General features: G+C 39.5%; 1 protein-coding gene across 5 annotated transcripts in view; it reads left to right on the top strand.

Annotated features, from left to right (window-relative positions):
* LOC309501701 (uncharacterized protein) overlaps positions 1 to 10,044 on the top strand; it is a 68,357-nt gene extending 58,313 nt beyond the window's left edge. For 3 of the 5 annotated variants that reach the window (XM_082173864.1, XM_082173865.1, XM_082173863.1), the window contains one exon: positions 5,293 to 8,135. In XM_082173864.1, the coding sequence (XP_082029990.1) occupies positions 5,293 to 6,206 (914 nt within the window). In that variant the 3' untranslated portion in view covers positions 6,207 to 8,135. Of the gene's footprint in view, positions 1 to 5,292; positions 9,229 to 9,423 lie in introns of those variants that run through there. The other 2 variants (XR_014206980.1, XM_082173866.1) reach the window with 2 other exon arrangements.
* The last annotated feature ends 7,307 nt before the right edge of the window (positions 10,045 to 17,351 follow it).

Here is a 17,351-nt window from a genome sequence, read left to right as displayed (position 1 = left end):
AGACCACTCGAGGCCGAGGCTCGCCGCGGCCTGTGCGAGTATCCGCATGAGCTCCGTCTCGATGGATGCTCTCTTGCCTGACGATGTGCGGGCAGGGGGCGCGGGATCCTCAGAGCCCGCCCAATCCTCACTGCCTGACGCCAGGATAGAGCAGGAATCATCCTCTCCCAGCAGGGCTTCCTCGTCAGCGATGTCGACGGAAGCGGCGGCAGACAGCGGCCGCTGTCCGTCAGGAAGAGAAGCTGACGAAGCCGGTGAAGCAGGCGGGCGAACCGGCGAGCTTTGGCGGCTGGGGGAAGGTTCCGGGACCCGCTGGGCACGGCGCTTTTTACGGCGCGACACCGCGGCGGGCGGGGGAGCAGTCTCGGTGAAGAAAGCCAGGCGAGTCCTCAGAGTCGCCATGGTCATCAGCTCGCAGTGAGGGCAGCCGCCGTCAGCGAGCGCGAGAACGGCATGTTCCTCACCCAGGCAGGAAACGCAAACAACGTGGCGGTCCCCGTCGCTGAGTGTGGCTCTGCACGAGCCGCAGGAAGGCATCTTGAAAAAGACGCTAGCTCTTTTAGAATGTGTGTCGTGGCGGCGACACACACACACACACACAGAGTACAGAGTATGAAAGGATATAAGCGCCGGAAAGCGCAGCAGGAAGGCAAGGAAGGCGGCGCGGCCAGCGACTTCAGTGACTCGTCCCGCTGAAGGTGCTCTCTCTCAGACAGCGCGGCTTCTTCTCCAGCTCCAGCGATGCGTGTGCTTCGCTTGAAGGATGAAAAATCTGATAATAGCTGCCTGCGAGCGGTATTTATAGGCCTAGACCACGCCCGTTTCGGCGGGACGTGACGCAGCGGGCGCGAAGCACCCTCATTGAGTCTGGCGTCACGCCAGGCCTCGCTTGATAGGCTGCTGCAGTTGCCGCAGAGCAGCCAATAGGCGCGCAAGCTGCCTCGCCTATGTCTGCATGCTGCCGCAACGCGTTTTGCATTATTACAAAATTAAGGATAATTTTTGGCTTCAATATCTCGCGGAAAAAGGATTTTCCCCTAGCGTAAGATATCTTACGCAGTACGAGAGACCTCTCGTAAGAGAACTGCATTCCAAGACATTTGTGCGAGACCGCACACTACAAAAGTAACATCACGCAGACCGCGCGTAACTCTTGAGCAATGAAGCCCGCGAATGTCCTTGTAATTTGCTTAAACTTTTCCGAACTTTATTAAAGATTATTTCTCGTAAGGTTCGAGTGGTGTCGTGTGTGTGTGTGAGACAGAGGAATTAGAAGCAAGCAGAATACGGTTGTTTATAAAGCACAAGCGTCATCACGTATCTGTGTTTAAAACTAAGCTCAGACATAATCTGAAATTATCTTAATCAATACAGAATCGTTAGAGAGAATCTATAACACAATATCACATAAATTAAACATAAACTGTTATTTCCTGTTGCCAGGCCTATATGCGTAGCGTGCAAAGTTGATGCTTCATCTGCAATACAGACTGGTTTACTCTCGCGTGTCACGTGACCAGACTGTAATCGCAGCTTTGCGGTTAAAAAATCGCATTTCATCATATCGCGATATTATCGCAAATGCAATTAATCGTTCAGCCCTAATTACAGGTCAGAAGTCAGATTGGATCATAACATTCAGAATATTATCCAGTTCCATCTTGTAGGGTTGAAACGATTAGTCGACAGTAAAAAAATGTCGACAAAATATCTTTGTTGTCGAGTAGTCGTTTGATCTCACGTAACCTAATGTAAGGGCCTGCAATATCGCGATGTGACCGCTGCGGCGCTGTAGCGCTAGGCTGTAATGCAGCCCTTACTAATGCCATTGCGGTAGAAGAAAACAGCGCGAAATATGAAGGAGTGCAAACTAGATAGGTGTGTGAAAGTTTCACAAAACTTCAAACCAAGAATGCTGTCGTGTGCAATACATGCAAGGTGGAACTTGCTTTTCACGGGAGCACAACATGCATGTTGAAGCACTTAAAAAGGAAACACCCCGGCACGAGAGGAGCTGGTGAGAGGTGAATATTCTCCAGCTGGACCTAAATAACTAGCAGTAAATCTCTTTATTAGAGAATGCAATACAACTAATAATAGTAATAATATTAACAATAATAATATAATTACACATAGAATAAAGCTTGATCGAGCTTAGGAGTCAGGGCTTTTTTTTATTATTGTAACACTATTAGGTATTACGGTCTTATCACTTGCCTGTATTTTGTTCCATATTCATGAAGACTTACAAAAGGAGATGTTATGAAAAATATCATGACAGTTACTTTTTTATACTGTAAATTAAAAGGTGAATGAGAATGTCTCTGTCAGCTCAATTGTCATGTCAATTTTTATTTTATTTTATTGTATACTTATAATACTTGTTTGCAGATAAAGTTTGTCTGTAATTCAGCTGATTCATTTTTGTTAATTTTTTTCTATTGAAAGAGAACAGAATATTTAACCAATGCTTAGAGAGCATTTGTGTGTGATTTGAGTTGGACAGAAATCTGAAAACTTAAAGAGAATGACCTGTTTAGTTGGCTCAAAGTTCATTAAAACAACCATTTCAAAAGAAGAACGTGATTTTATTTTTTTTATATTATAGTTAAAATATGTATAACTCAGTGTTTTAACTAAATGAAAAAGCTGAATAATCGTTCCAAACTTACTGATTAGTGGGTGAAATAATCGACGATTAGGTTATTAATCGTTCTAATAATCGTTAGATTAATCGATTATCAAAATAATCGTTGTTGCAGCCCTACCATCTGGTTGAAGATTGGAGTCATCACACTGGTATGGAGATGAGTTTAATTCGATGAATCATGAATGACTTAATGTAGTTAAACTGAATGTACGAAGGAAACTGCTGAAATAACTACAACATAAATAACACTGAAATAAGTGTGCGTGGTTTATCTATCTATCTATCTATCTATCTATCTATCTATCTATCTATCTATCTATCTATCAATCAGATGCGAATTAAAGTTCGTAATCGTTAATATAGCAAAAGTAGACACCCGGCACATTTTCTTTCAGAATCATAAGGAAAATGTTCAGTATAAAGAGAACAAAGAGGGCTTTTCTTACTATTCCATGAGGAAAAGTTAGTTAAGGTTTAGTTGGGAAAGTTCATGGTATTTTTAGTCTCACCATGGAAGGATGTTTAATGTACCAGGAACACTTTAAGGTTATGTATCCATTAACACTAAAATAGCCTTTTTAAATCTTGGCTTGAATGCATTTCTACAAATGCAAATTTATAGGCTATTAAAATATTTTTTTTATAACAATAGATTCATTAAAAAAAAACATGAACTAACATTAAAGGGATACTCCACTTTTTTTGGACATAGGCTCATTTTACAACTCCCCCAGAGTTAAATAGTTGAGTTTTACCGTTTTCGAATCTATTCAGCCGATCTCCGGGTCTGGCGGTACCACTTTTAGCATAGATCATTGAATCGGACAAGACCATTAGCATCTCTCTCAAAAAAATGACCAAAGAGTTTCAATATTTTTCCTATTTAAAACTTGACTCTTCTGTAGTTACATCGTGTACTAAGACCGACGGAAAATGTAAAGTTGCGATTTTCTAGGCTGATATGGCTAGGAACTATACTCTCATTCCTGTGTAATAATCAAGAAACTTTGCTGCCGTACCATGAGTGCAGCAGGCGTAATGATATGACGCAGCGCCTGAAAATAGGTCTAATAGGTAAGACAAACTTAGTCCCGGTCACGTTGGAAGTTACCGAGCTAGGGACTATTTTCAGGCACTGCGTCATATCATTACGCCTGCTGGACTCATGGTAAAGAAATCTTTCTTTCTTTCTTTCTTTCTTTATTTTATTTATATAGCACAATTCATTGCAACTGCAGTTGCACCAATGTGCTTTCCAGAGATATAAATATTTAAAAATAAATACATAGACAACATAACACAAAAACAACATAAAACAACTACAGATAATTTTGACTCAATGCCCAGAGGAATTAAAAGCCTGAGTTAATAGATGAGTTTTTAACAATGATTTAAAACTCAAAATAGTCTGAGCCAATCTGATGTGAACTGGTAACAAATTCCAAAGTTTTGGGGTAGCGATCGAGAAGGCGACCCCTAAGTTTTAATCTAGATCTTGGAATCGTTAAAAGAGACTGATCGGAAGACCGCAGGGATCTATTTGATGTATAACGTTTCACTAAGGAATCAAGATATGTGGGTGCCAAACAATTTAAGGATTTAAAAACAAACATTAAAAGTTTATATCCTATACGGAAACGGATCGGCAACCATTGAAGTGAGTACAAAATTGGTGTAATGTGCTCTCACTTTCATGTACCTGTCATTAGCCTATCGGCCGCATTTTGGACTATCTGCAAACGCGCCAAGAGTAGGCTATTACAGTAATCGAGCCGGGAAAAGATAAAGGCGTGGATAACTTTCTCAAGGTCATTAAAAGAAAGCACTTAAAATTGTATAGAAGTCTCAGATTAAAAAAGCAGGATTTAACAACATTATTTATTTGCTTATCAAATTTGAGTTCTTTGTCAAATAGTACGCCTAAGTTCTTCACAAACGCCTTATTGTACTTAGCCACAGGACCAAGAATAGAATTGAGAGAAACTGAATTTTCAATTTGTCCAATTAAAAAAATGTGTTTTATTATCATTACGTTTCAGATAATTAAAAGCCATCCAGCTTTTTACGTCAAGCAGACTTAAAGCGTTCTTGTTATTCTTTGAATGGCAGATAAATCTGCGTGTTGTCGGCATAACAGTGAAAAAAGACACCATGTTTATTGAAAATAGATCCCAAAGAGAGCATGTATAACAAAAACAAAAGGGGAGCAAGAATGGACCCTTGAGGTACACCACAAATAAGTGGAGCTGAAGTCGACAAACATTCGCCAAGTTTAACTGCAAAACTACGGTTTCGTTAGATAGGACTTAAACCACTGAAGGGCCATTCCTCGCACTCCAACATGGTGTTCCAATCGAGAGACCAATATGTTATGATCCACTGCATCAAATGCCGCACTAAGATCTAATAACACCAAAATTGTTGAGGATCCCGAATCAGCACTTAATAGAATATCATTATGAGCCTTTAAAAGAGCAGATTCTGTGCCGTGTTTTCCCCCTCCACTGCGCGTCGGACGGTTCACGCCTCGCTGTCGTCCATTAATACCTGACAACGGACACCTCGTCGGGCATTAAACCTTACTTATGTCCTCTCACTTCATATTTCTCTTTTTGAATTATTTTTTCTTTCTTTCATTTTAGACCTGATAGAAGTGAAGGAGGAGAGTGAAGAACTGAGTGAAGTGGAGGAGAAACATCATGTACAACCTGTAGAAAAACCTTTGAGTCGTTCAAAGACTAAAAAGACATTTTTAACGAAAAGAAGAGCCAAGAAATCTGCAAGCTGCACTCACTGTGGGAGGAGTTTCTCTACAAAACATAATCTTGAGATTCACATGAGAATTCACACCGGAGAGAAACCACACACATGTGATCAATGTGGGAAGAGTTTCACACAAAACTCACATCTTAAGAAACACGTGAAAATCCACACTGGAGAGAAGCCGTACACCTGTGATCAGTGTGGGAAGAGTTTCACACAAAAAGTAAATCTTAAGGAACACATGAAAATCCACACTGGAGAGAAACCGTTCACCTGTGATCAGTGTTGGAAGAGTTTCACACAAAAAGTAAATCTTGAGGAACACATGAAAATCTACAATGGAGAGAAACCGTTCACTTGTGATCAATGTGGCAAAACATTTATTAAGGCATCAAACCTGAAGACACACCAGACAATTCATACGAAGGAGAAGCCACATACATGTTCTGTATGTGGAAAGAGTTTTTCACTCCTGCCAACTTTACATATACATCAGAGAACTCATACTGGTGTGAGAGAGTACATGTGCTTTGAGTGTGAGAAGACTTTTACTACAGCTCAATGTTTGAAACAGCACCAGAGGATTCACACTGGAGAAAAACCTTACAAGTGTTCACACTGTGACAAGAGATTCAGTCAGTCACACCATCTGAAAACACATGAGATGGTCCACACTGGAGAAAAACCTTACAAGTGTTCACACTGTGACAAGAGATTCAGTCTGTCATCATCTCTGAAAACACATGAGAAGATCCACACTGGAGAAAAACCTTACAAGTGTTCACTGATTTAAAAAACAAAAAACCTTGTTATGTGTTCTGTGCTAGAATAACTGAGACTTGTTACAACACCTCTTGCTGGTCTGATTGCTTCTAATGTTCTCCTAATTTTTTTAGTCACTTTGGATAAAAGCTCCTCCTAAATGATAAAATGTAAATGTATGTTGTTCACATGTAATCAGCCACATTCATGTTCTGTATGTGGAAAGAGTTTTTCACTTCTGCAATCTTTACATACACATCAGAAAACTCATACTGGTGTGAGAGAGTACATGTGCTTTGAGTATGAGAAGACTTTTACTACAGCGCAATGTTTAAAACTGCACCAGAGGATCCACACTGGAGAAAAACCTTACAAGTGTTCACACTGTGACGAGATTCAGTCAGTCATCAAATCTGAAAACACATGAGAGGATCCACAGTAGAGAGAAGCTACACGCGTGTGATCAGTGTGGGAAGAGTTTCTTTATTAATTTTCAGCTGAAGCCAGGGCTCGACATTAACGCTTGTCCGAGACAAGTGAAAGAGAATTTTGCTTGCCCGACCTGAGTAGCCTGATTAAAATGTCAGTAATAATAAATAAGTAAGTGTAAGTGGCGATTGATAGTGGTGTAAGACTGGTGCCAAAATGGCTGAACCCACTCAATCACGCTTGAATAGTCAAGTCACCTTAATTTTTTTATAGCTCTTTTAACAATATAGATTGTTTCAAAGCAGCATTACAGTGATAATAGGAAATTAAAGTAACAGAGATTGTTTGGCTTTACAGCAGCTCAAGAATAAAGTTATTGTCCAGCTAAAGTTAGATTTGATTGATTCACTTCCGTCGCAACGATCATTAGTTATTAACTTATTGGCCCAATGCAATCCGGCCGCTCATTAGCACAAAACATGCCTGGTGGCTCGAGAACGCAAACCATGAAATAGGTTCCAAAATTTATAATACAGAATTTTGTATTGCTTCCGCGTAGCCATTTGAACCGGAATTATCCCAACAATGCTTTATCTGTACAGTGATAGAGACTAATTGACACTTCAGGAGTGCGTTGACGTCGTGTCCAGGCGCAGGTCCTTCATCAGATCTGGATATGGCCTGGATCAGGCGGACTGCAGAAACCTCGGGATAAACAGAGAGACGCTCTGTTAATTTGAAAATGAAAATTAGTGTAGACGCCATCCCTCTTATGATGTACCAAGTGCATCGGGATGTATGAGAAGTGTTCCCGGTTCCGGCTGATCTAAACTATGCAGCCTAACATTGAATTATTTAAGTCTATAATGTGTTATGTGTATGCTAGGCCAAATAGATTTGTTTTTAGTCTAGCTTTGAACTGACAGAGTGTGTCCGGCTTCCCGGACAATGTTAGGAAGACTGTTCCAAAGTTTTGGTGCTAAATAGGAAAGGGATCTACCGTCAGCAGTTGATTTTGATATTCTAGGTATTATCAACTGGCCGGAATTGTGAGATCGCAATAGACGTGAAGGACTATAATGCATTAAGAGCTCGCTCAAGTCCTGCGGAGCTAAACCATTTAGTGCTTTGTAAGTGATAAGCAATATTTAAAAATGTATACGATGTTTAATAGGGAGCCAGTGCAGTGTTGACAGAACTGAGCTAATATGGTCATGCTTCCTGGTTCTGGTAAGAACTCGAGCTGCTGCGTTTTGGACCAGCTGTAGTTTGTTTATTAAGCGTGCAGGGCAACCACCCAGTAGAGCATTACAATAATCTAGCCTTGAGGTCATGGACACATTAACTAATTGTTCTGCATTTTTCATTGAGAGCATATGGCGTAATTTAGATATATATTTTAAGATGAAAAAATGCAGTTTTACAGATACTAGACACGTGACTTTCAAATAAAAGATTGGTATCAAAGAGCACACCCAGGTTCTGAACCGACGACGAGGACTTGACAGAGCAGCCATTAAGTGTCAGACAGTATTCTAGGTTATTATGTGATGAAGTAATTAGAATCTCTGTTTTTTTTTTTTTTTTTTAGAATTAAGTAGTAGGAAATTGCTGGTCATCCAGTTTTTTATATCACCTATGCATTCCGTTGATTTTGTGAATTGGTAAGTTTCGTCAGGGCATGAAGAAATATAGAGCTGAGTGTCATCAGCATAACAGTGAAAACTAATGCCATGCTTCCTAATAATATCTCCTAAGGGTAGCATGTACAGCGTGAACAGCAACGATCCTAGTACTGAGCCTTGTGGTACACCATACTGAACCTTTGATCGATAAGTATAACGTATTCCACTGAAGGCAAGTTTGAAGAGAACCCAAGTGCAGTTTATTTACAAACAAAATCAAACATGAAACAAAAGAATGGCATGGCATGAACTAAAAAACATTAACATAGAACAAGATATAAACATGGACAATACTCTTACCAACAGAGGTTACAGTGAAAACAATACTTGACAAAGACACATGGCAAAACATGAGAGCTTAAATACACAGACTAATTACAAGACAAAAGAAAACTTGTGAACAATGATCAGACAATTAACCAATGAATAGACACATGGCAGGATCACATGACAAAAGGAATCACATGACAAGACACAGTCACAAGACACATGGCTGCATTCGAAACTGCATACTTTCCTACTATATAGTAGGGGAAAAGCAGTAGGCGAGTGAAAAAGTAAGTACGAATCCTTATTATTCATAAAAGAATAGGTGAGAATTACCTGGGTGACGTAGTAATTCTCGCGAGATTCCGACGTGCGTTCGAATATGCCTACTATATAGTAGGAGAAAACAGTACGTGAAAGGAGTAGTATGTTCGAAACATCAGTATTCACAAAAGAGTAGGCGAGAAGTTCCCGGATGATCTACTGCTTCTGCCCACATTTTCGAGTGCTCAACCGATGGATACTTTTCTATCCCAGGAGGCCACGCGAGAGGATACGTCATAATCGAACATCGCGGAGATCAGCGACGCGGGTGCTTTCAAATGTGAGTAAACACAGTTCCTTGTGTTAAAATCGCATGTGTTGAACTACTGTAGAGTAAACTGTTGAATTGTTGAAGGTGTAAAGACGTTAATATAGTATAGTTGTGATTTTGCTGTAAAAACACGTTTTATTATGTATAGCTATCAGGGGAGCTCCAGTAAGCACACGTTTACGTCTCCAAAGTGGATTTACATAAACCATATAGATCTTAAAGACGCTCATTTTAAATGTCTATTTACATCTGACAGGAAAATCTTCTAAAAGTATTGCAGATGAGCACATCACAACATGAAATAGACATCTGAGTGATGAATGTGTGCTATTATGTAAGAGAATTCACTGTTGTCAACACTGCTTACATTAGATAAATGATCTGTAAGGAAGGTAAATAAACAAATCTATAAACATAAAGTTCTATATTTTATTTGTACTTTTGATAAATTGAGGAACATTTATGTTGGATAAAAAGTGAGTTAACACATCAGCAAAAAACCTCAACGTGTAAATGTAGTATTGAGCTCATAAATCATAGAGGTAGCTTGAATCTTGTCTCTATTGGATAAAGCAAAGACCGAATTTGATGAAGCAACAGGTGAATAGCTATTTTTGGCCCACTGTGCTTTGCTCTGTGACAGCAGTATCAAGAAAATTCCCAACTGTAATTGCTGTGTCTGTGCCACATTTATTTTTATGCTGACTGTGGAGTAAGATTTTAAATAATCGCACACACTTACCATTAATTAACAGCTCATAGAGAGCCTTCATCCTTTCAAGGCATTTTTCAGAATGGTCTGACAGCTGCCATTTTAGCTGGAGGACTTGTGCAGACCAGGTTTTCTGCTTCTTCGTTTTCTTTCCAATGAAGACTATGGCCTTGTACCCCAATGTGTTTAACATTTCGACCTTAAAATAAATATATATATTATATAATATATACATAAATATAAGCTATTATAAATGTCTGAAATGTGGGCTGTAATTATGTAAATAATAACTACAGACATTAAACACATACCAAGACAGATGCCTCATCAATAACATGAGAGGTGGTTTTTGTTTTTGTTTTTCAACCACGTCTCCTTTCTGGCCTCAAATTTCTGATGTTTTTTTGCCAGTCTCTGCTTTCTTGGCTGTACCGACTGGCAATATTTGCAGGTCTTGGAGGCCACACCAATATCTGCTTTGCAGGTCACGCAGGTTGTTGTGGTTGACCCTCGTGGCATCTTACAACTAGAATATAAAACAATCAACATTTTTATAACCAAAGTGACAAAGGAACTGCATTATTTAAGTGTTACATTACAAATGTTTGTAATTTGGCCTACTTCAGCATTATCAGTAGTGTCAGACATCAACACTTCATGTGTGTTTCATATTTTCAAACACGATACAGCACGAGATATCGTTAATATCGATATAGTTTATTTTGCATTTAAATAACTATACATTTCTGCCCTTGAGCCGCCAATTCGTTTTTATGACCTGTGTGCCAGCTGTTGCAGTGCATTGTGGGATTTGCAGTATGAGTGAGTGATGGGAGTGCGATTTACCGCGGGCCATTAATAATAGACGTATGAAATGATCCGGCCACGGAAAAAATATCGATATATGACTTTTAGTCCATATTGCACAGCCCTACTACCCATACTCCATAGTTTCTATGGTGTAAAAATAAAAACAATCCCCCATTGAACAAAACAATATTTAAAGTCTGATGCCAAAAATGTGTTTGACATCCCCTCAAACCCCTGGAATGCCACAAAATTAAGTATTTACAACTTCCAATTTTAGGGAAAACCCTGGGTTAAAAAAAAAAAAAACTACAACTCCCTAGACCCCTCTTCAGTACTTGTGTTGACATCAGCACCCCACAGTTGTAGTTCCTCCGTTTTAGGGTCGTGCTAGGGTTGTGAAAAAATATATCTACCCAATATATCAAATATCACACACTGTCTAATAAATAATTATACTGCATGTATATGATCTATGCTAAGAAAAGACAAAAATGTTTGTTTAATGACGATATTTCAACTAAAACAGGAGACCAGCGCGTCAACCGCTCTTCTCACGTGACGCAAAGCGGACTGTCCTCATCTCCATAGTAACGGCCAATTTTGCTACTTCCGCTATCAAAAATGTAAAAAAACCCACATATTTATTTTTCATAACTGAAGGCGTGATTATTAAAACCGTCATATTTGACGTCAATCTACTGTAGTGCTGCGTTATAAAACATAAATATCTTTAAGACAAGAGATATTTCATTTTCCACTTTTCCGTTTTTGTTTTCCCGACAGGAACCTCGAGAGTCACATGATTGCAGTGGTGTCAAAAGTACACACTTTTGTCACTCAAGTAGAAGTATAGATACTGGTGTTTAAAAAGACTCTGGTAAAAGTGGAAGTATCAACTCAACCTCTTTACTCAAGTTAAAGTGAAAAAGTACAGGCTCTAAAACATACTTAAAGTAAAAAAGTATAAAGTAACCCTAATAAAAAAAATAAAAATAAAAAAACCTTAACACTAGACTTGGACCTCGTATCATTGACACAACTGTTAGAAATAGAAGCTTAATTTAACAACTGATTAGTGCTACATGGATCCCAAGACACGGTGAAACATCAAACAAAAACATAATACTATCAAAGACAACAAACTTGATGGGCATGTTTTCCTCAAACTTTATTGGAATGCAAATAGACTTTCAAACTGAGGTAGTAATATTCAAGACATACCCTGGCCGGCAAAACTATCAGAACATTATTTTAGCAGCAAATGACTGACTTGAGTGTCTGTGTATTAAGGAGTGTGCTTGTCAGTGCGTGTTAAGGAGATAAATATACTGCATACATTTGAGTGTGGGTGGACAAAAAGAGAGACAGAGACTTCAAACTGAGACTTCAAACCTATACAAAAGAAACTCCTTCAAAACATGGAGTACTGTATACAGAGAAACACTACCAAAAACAAAAGCAAAGTTTTGCACATGGCACTAGGAGAATAGGAGAGTGCAAGAATGTACATTTTGTATGTGCAGTGAGTGTATTTGTGGCAGTGGTATACATCTTTGTTGTGCATTAATCCCTGAGTCCCATCAAAAACTTGGGAGTAACTTACTAAAGCGTACCCTAGGTACATATCAAAACAGTCTCTGAAGCCTTAAGTGCTTGACTTGGGACTTTGTGCAAGAACAAAAGTGCATGTCAGTCCATGTGGAACAAAAAGAGAGTGTCTGTTGGTGTGACTGTGTGTGTGTGTGTGTGTGTGTGATTGTGACTGTGTGTGTGTGTGATTGTGACTGTGTGTGTGTGTGTGTGTGTGTGTGTGTGTGTGTGTGTGTGTGTGTGTGTGTGTGTGTGTGTGTGTGTGTGTGTGTGTGTGTGTGTGAGAGAGAGAGAAAGAATTATTGTAATTATGCCAGTGTGATGTACATGTCCATAATTCCCTTAAACAAACAGGCTGTAAAAGTGGACAAATGCTACATATCAAAACAGTCTCTGTAGCCTGAAGTGCTTGACTTGGGACTTTGTGCGAGAACAAATGTGCATGTCAGTCTGTGTGGAACACAAAAAGAGTGTTTGTGTGTGTGTGTGTGTGTGTGTGTGTGTCTGTGTGTGTGTGAGAGTGAGTGAGAGAGAAAAAGAGAGGGAGAGAGAAAAAGAGAGAGAAAGAGAGGGAGAGAAAGAAAAAGATAGAAAGAAAGAAAGAAGAAAAGAGAGTGAGTGAGAGAGAAAAAGAGAGGGAGAGAGAAAAAGAGAGAGAGAAAAAGAGAGAGAAAGAGAGGGAGAGAAAGAAAAAGATAGAAAGAAAGAAAGAAAGAAAGAAAGAAAGAAGAAAAGAAAAGGAGAGAGAGAGAGAGAGTGAGAGTGTGTGTGTGTGTGTGTGTGTGTGTGTGTGTGTGTGTGTGTGTGTGTGTGTGTGTGTGTGTGTGTGTGTGTGTGTACGTCAGTGTGTGTACGTCAGTAATCCTGTGTTTGTGTATGACAGAAAGAATACATTGACATACCCTATACAATCACCAGAACCTTCTGTTTAGCTTCAAAAGAAGCTGGTTTTCAAAGTTCTTAGAATCAATACGTGCCCTTTTTGGTCTGAAGATCAGTCCTGCTGAACTAAACAGTCTCTCGCAGGCTGCTGAGGCTGGTAGTGCTGTGTTAAGCCTCAATGACAGGTTGCATACTGCCGGGAAAGACTTAAGTATCTCTACTGTATCACCTGGGCATCCAAGGTAAGTCTCCAGCTGTTTAGCATTTTCTTGGGAACTGGTCTGTTTGATTGCAGAAAAGAAGTCCTCCTCCTCTGAAGAATGGGAGCTCTCACCTTGATTCTCCACAGTTTGGTCTTTCAAGTAACTTTTGATATAGTCAAGGCCTTTGAAATAGAAAAACAAAATTAGGACCAAATTGAACCATGGAATTGGATTACAACATTGAAATTACAACACTGAAAGATGGCACAATGAGTTTGATCAACTTCATATGGCTTACATAAGGACACAGATTGCTATTTGGATTGCTTGGTATGTTAGAGATGCTTCAAATGCAGAACTTTCCTCTGTTAATAGCATAAAGCAAACAGTACAACACTTACCAAGTTTTATGATTTGTTCATCACTTGTCCAGCACGTCTTGAATTTGGGGACTAGAATAGCCGCGGCTATCAGCTCCGGATCTTTAAGCATTTGTCCAAATCGTTTTTCAAGTCCTGCTAAAAGTGCATCAATCAATGGCCTACAGAACTTGGAAGAAATGTGAAGGTGCTGGAGCTTAGTCTTGAGTAGGGTTATTGTAGGGACCAACCATCCCATTTGCACATTGGTCTCTCCCTGAAGTACGTCAAGAGCCTTTGCAACTGGGCTCATAGTCTTTGCATATTCGGACAGAAAGGCAAGCTCGACAGGAGTAAACCTGTTCAAACAACAACAACAACAAAAAAAAACAAAAAAAAAAACATCACATTTATTTCATGGAACAGCTTCAATTGGAAGGGCCTAATTCTTAAAAAAAAACAATCATTAGAGACTACTTTTAGGAAGTTGCACTTGTGTTACAAATAAATAACATTTGTGTTTTACAGTTTTTCATATATAGAAATAAATAAATGTTGGCAACCACATATAGTTCAGCTTTTAAAAAATTAAAAAGGGCAGGTACATACATGGGTATCTTCAGTGCACTGCAGACAGCTGCAATGGCCCGTTCTCCATGTTCTCTGGCAATTCTCACAATCCTTTCCACTGCTAAGAAAAGGGAGTTCCATCTTGTTGCATTTGGCCTCAAGAGCTGGAGTTTGCAAGTCTCCTCAATGATCTCTGCTGCTGTGGTGGATCTTGCACTTTTATTCCACAGACTCCAGCACTTTGAGAATGTTGAGCGTGAGACCCTTTTGTAAACATTGTTAATATTTGCCTCCTCAACATCAGTTGTTGACACCAAGTTGAGAAGGTGGCAGGCGCAGCGATGGTGTTTCGGAAGCTGATATTCCAGGCTGTCGTCCTCATCCAGTATGGCTCCAGCTTCAACAAACTCCATGCTCTCAGTGCTATCCTGCTCTTCATCATCAGATTCATCATCAACACCCTCATCATCATCTCCTTTACCGCTCTCTGTTGCTAAATTGTTATTTTCATCAGTCTGACCATAAACCCTAAACGCTTTTACGAAATTTGAGCCATTGTCAGTTGTGGTGCGGGTAATCTTTTCACGGATATTAAATTCGCTGTGGATATCGTTCAGAGCACTGGCAAGGACAGCAAAAGTATGTGAACCTTTAAGCTGTCTGCAGGCTAGGGCAGCGCAACATCTCGTCATAGTCTGGGGGTCTATCCAATGTGCTGTGACACCTATGAATCCACGCCTGTAAGCTGTCCAGCAGTCAGTTGTAGTGGCAATGAACTGAAGTTCACTTAGAGCGGTTTTCAGATTGTTTTTCATTTCCAGGGAAGCCTTCTCTACTTTGTTCACAACAGTGTTGCGTGAAATCACATTAATATTGGGCTGGAGAAGATGTACAAGATCTATGAAACCCTGCTGCTCAACTACATTAGGTGGGTGAAGGACTTGTATGATAAAATGGAGGACTGATTTATCCAAACTGGCCTGGGACACTCTTCTGGTTTCCCATAACTTAGCTTGCTTGGATGGGGGGCTTTCATCTGGTGCTCCTTCTGGCTTTCTTCTTAGGGCGTTTGAAGTGAAAGTTTTGTATCTCTCCAGATGATTAGGGTGTTTTCTCTGTGGAAAAATATGCATCATTGAATCATTTACAAAAACACACATTATCAACCTGATATACTTTTTTTGTATATCTGGCTACATTTCTCCCTGTGCTTTCCAATTAGGACGGCCACCTTACCCCACACTTCTCATCTTGACTAAATAAAAAAAAAAAAAAAAAAAAAAGCATTAAATTGGGTGAGGAAATGGAAAGAATAGGCATGACCTCAAAGCACTGAATTTAAACCGAAACCAACAGGGCCACTCAAAACAAATGTGACAAAGGGCTGATATGAATAGCACCTAACCTAACTAACACATTTCTTGTGGGTACCACTGATACATACTAGGGGTGGAACGGTACACAGAAGTCACAGAGACAGTTCATACCTCAGTTCAGACATCACGGTTCGGTACAATGGAGGGAAAAGCAGAAAGCTTGTGCATGTCTGTACCACCAAAGGAAAATAAATTATTTTTTTAAAATAAGTTTTATTAATAAAGTAAAGGCATAGAACCAGTTTATTTGTAGTGCACTGACAATAGTTTTATATAATTAGTTTATTAAAAAATATAAAAAGACAAAAAGACCTTGAGATAAGTAATTTTGTACCTGAATGAATAGAAAATTAATTTGCTACATTTCAGATTAATATATTTGTTTTCCTTAAAATGAATGAACAGTAACTTAAACACTTTGCCGTTTGATTGATAGCCTGTAAAATGACGGAGTATGTTCTTAAGTTTCCAACTGTTTGATCGCGCCCGCGCCTCTCACACACACGCATATAAGTAAACTCTCTCTCTCTCTCTCTCTCTCTCTCTCAGCTACAGATTAGGTGTCCGTAAAGAACCCCCGTATCTAACAGTAGGTCCGCATTAGATTAATTAATTTGCTCGCGAGTTTTATTCATTTTTATACCGTGTATTCTCCGTGTATATTCATGCACCGACCCGTGACTTCCGTACCGTTTCGGTTCAATACGAATAATACATGTACCGTTTCACCCCTAATACATACTGAGTATTAATAGCTTAGTATTACAGGGTTTCCCGCAGCACTTTGCAGCAACACACGCCAGCATATTTTCAAACATGACCGAACTAATACAGGCTAAAACTGCTAACTTGGGACTCTTCAGTAGGCAACTGCTAGCCCCAAAGCATGTCTCGGCATGCTAGCCAAGCCAAAGCAGCCAAAGCAAACATTGTAAATCGACCAATATTAGCCTAGGCCTACTCTAAAATGAATTAATATAATAATAACAAAGAAAACAGCTTACCTCTACATGTTTCTTCAAATTGGAAGGCGAGTTCTTGAAAGCCAAAAGTACATGGTTCTTTGGTTCACAAAGTTTGCAGTGCATTCTCCACGAGTCGTTTTTGCTCCCGATGATTTCGAACAATTCTTTGAGATAAGGCCAGGGATGTGGAAGGTTTTGCTGGTCCCCATCACTAGAACTACTACCAACGTTCTCGCCTGTGCTTTCAGACGCTTCGGACATTTCGCCAGACATCATGCTCTTGCCAACTGAATCTCTTTCTGACACATTTGCCGCGGACGCGGTTTGAACGTGCACTTCGTTTCGTGCCATGCGCAGAAAAGATGGACAGCCCACACACCAATGACATCTCTGAATGTTGTGGGTTTCTGTGCCTCATCCAATGACGCTCGAAATCAGTCTATCTGACTTTTTATTTGATTTTTTTTTTTTTTTTTTTTGAAACTAGAGTAACAAGCTTGTTTTTAAAATGTAAGGAGTAGAAAGTACAGATAATTACGTTTAAATGTAAGGAGTAAAAGTAAAAAGTTGGCAAAAAAATAAATAGTAGAGTAAAGTAAAGATACCTAAAAACTCTACTTAAGTACAGTAACGAAGTATTTGTACTTCGTTACTTGACACCTCTGCATGATTGAGACACAAAACAAAACATAGGCAAAAATGTAACAATCACACAGTTTGCGAAAGAAGTGAC

Source organism: Leuciscus leuciscus (assembly GCF_965113295.1).
Source record: "Leuciscus leuciscus genome assembly, chromosome: 1".
NCBI classification, from domain to species: Eukaryota; Metazoa; Chordata; class Actinopteri; order Cypriniformes; family Leuciscidae; genus Leuciscus; species Leuciscus leuciscus.
Note: the sequence above shows the minus strand (reverse complement) of the source record. Positions and strands in the feature narration are given on the sequence as shown.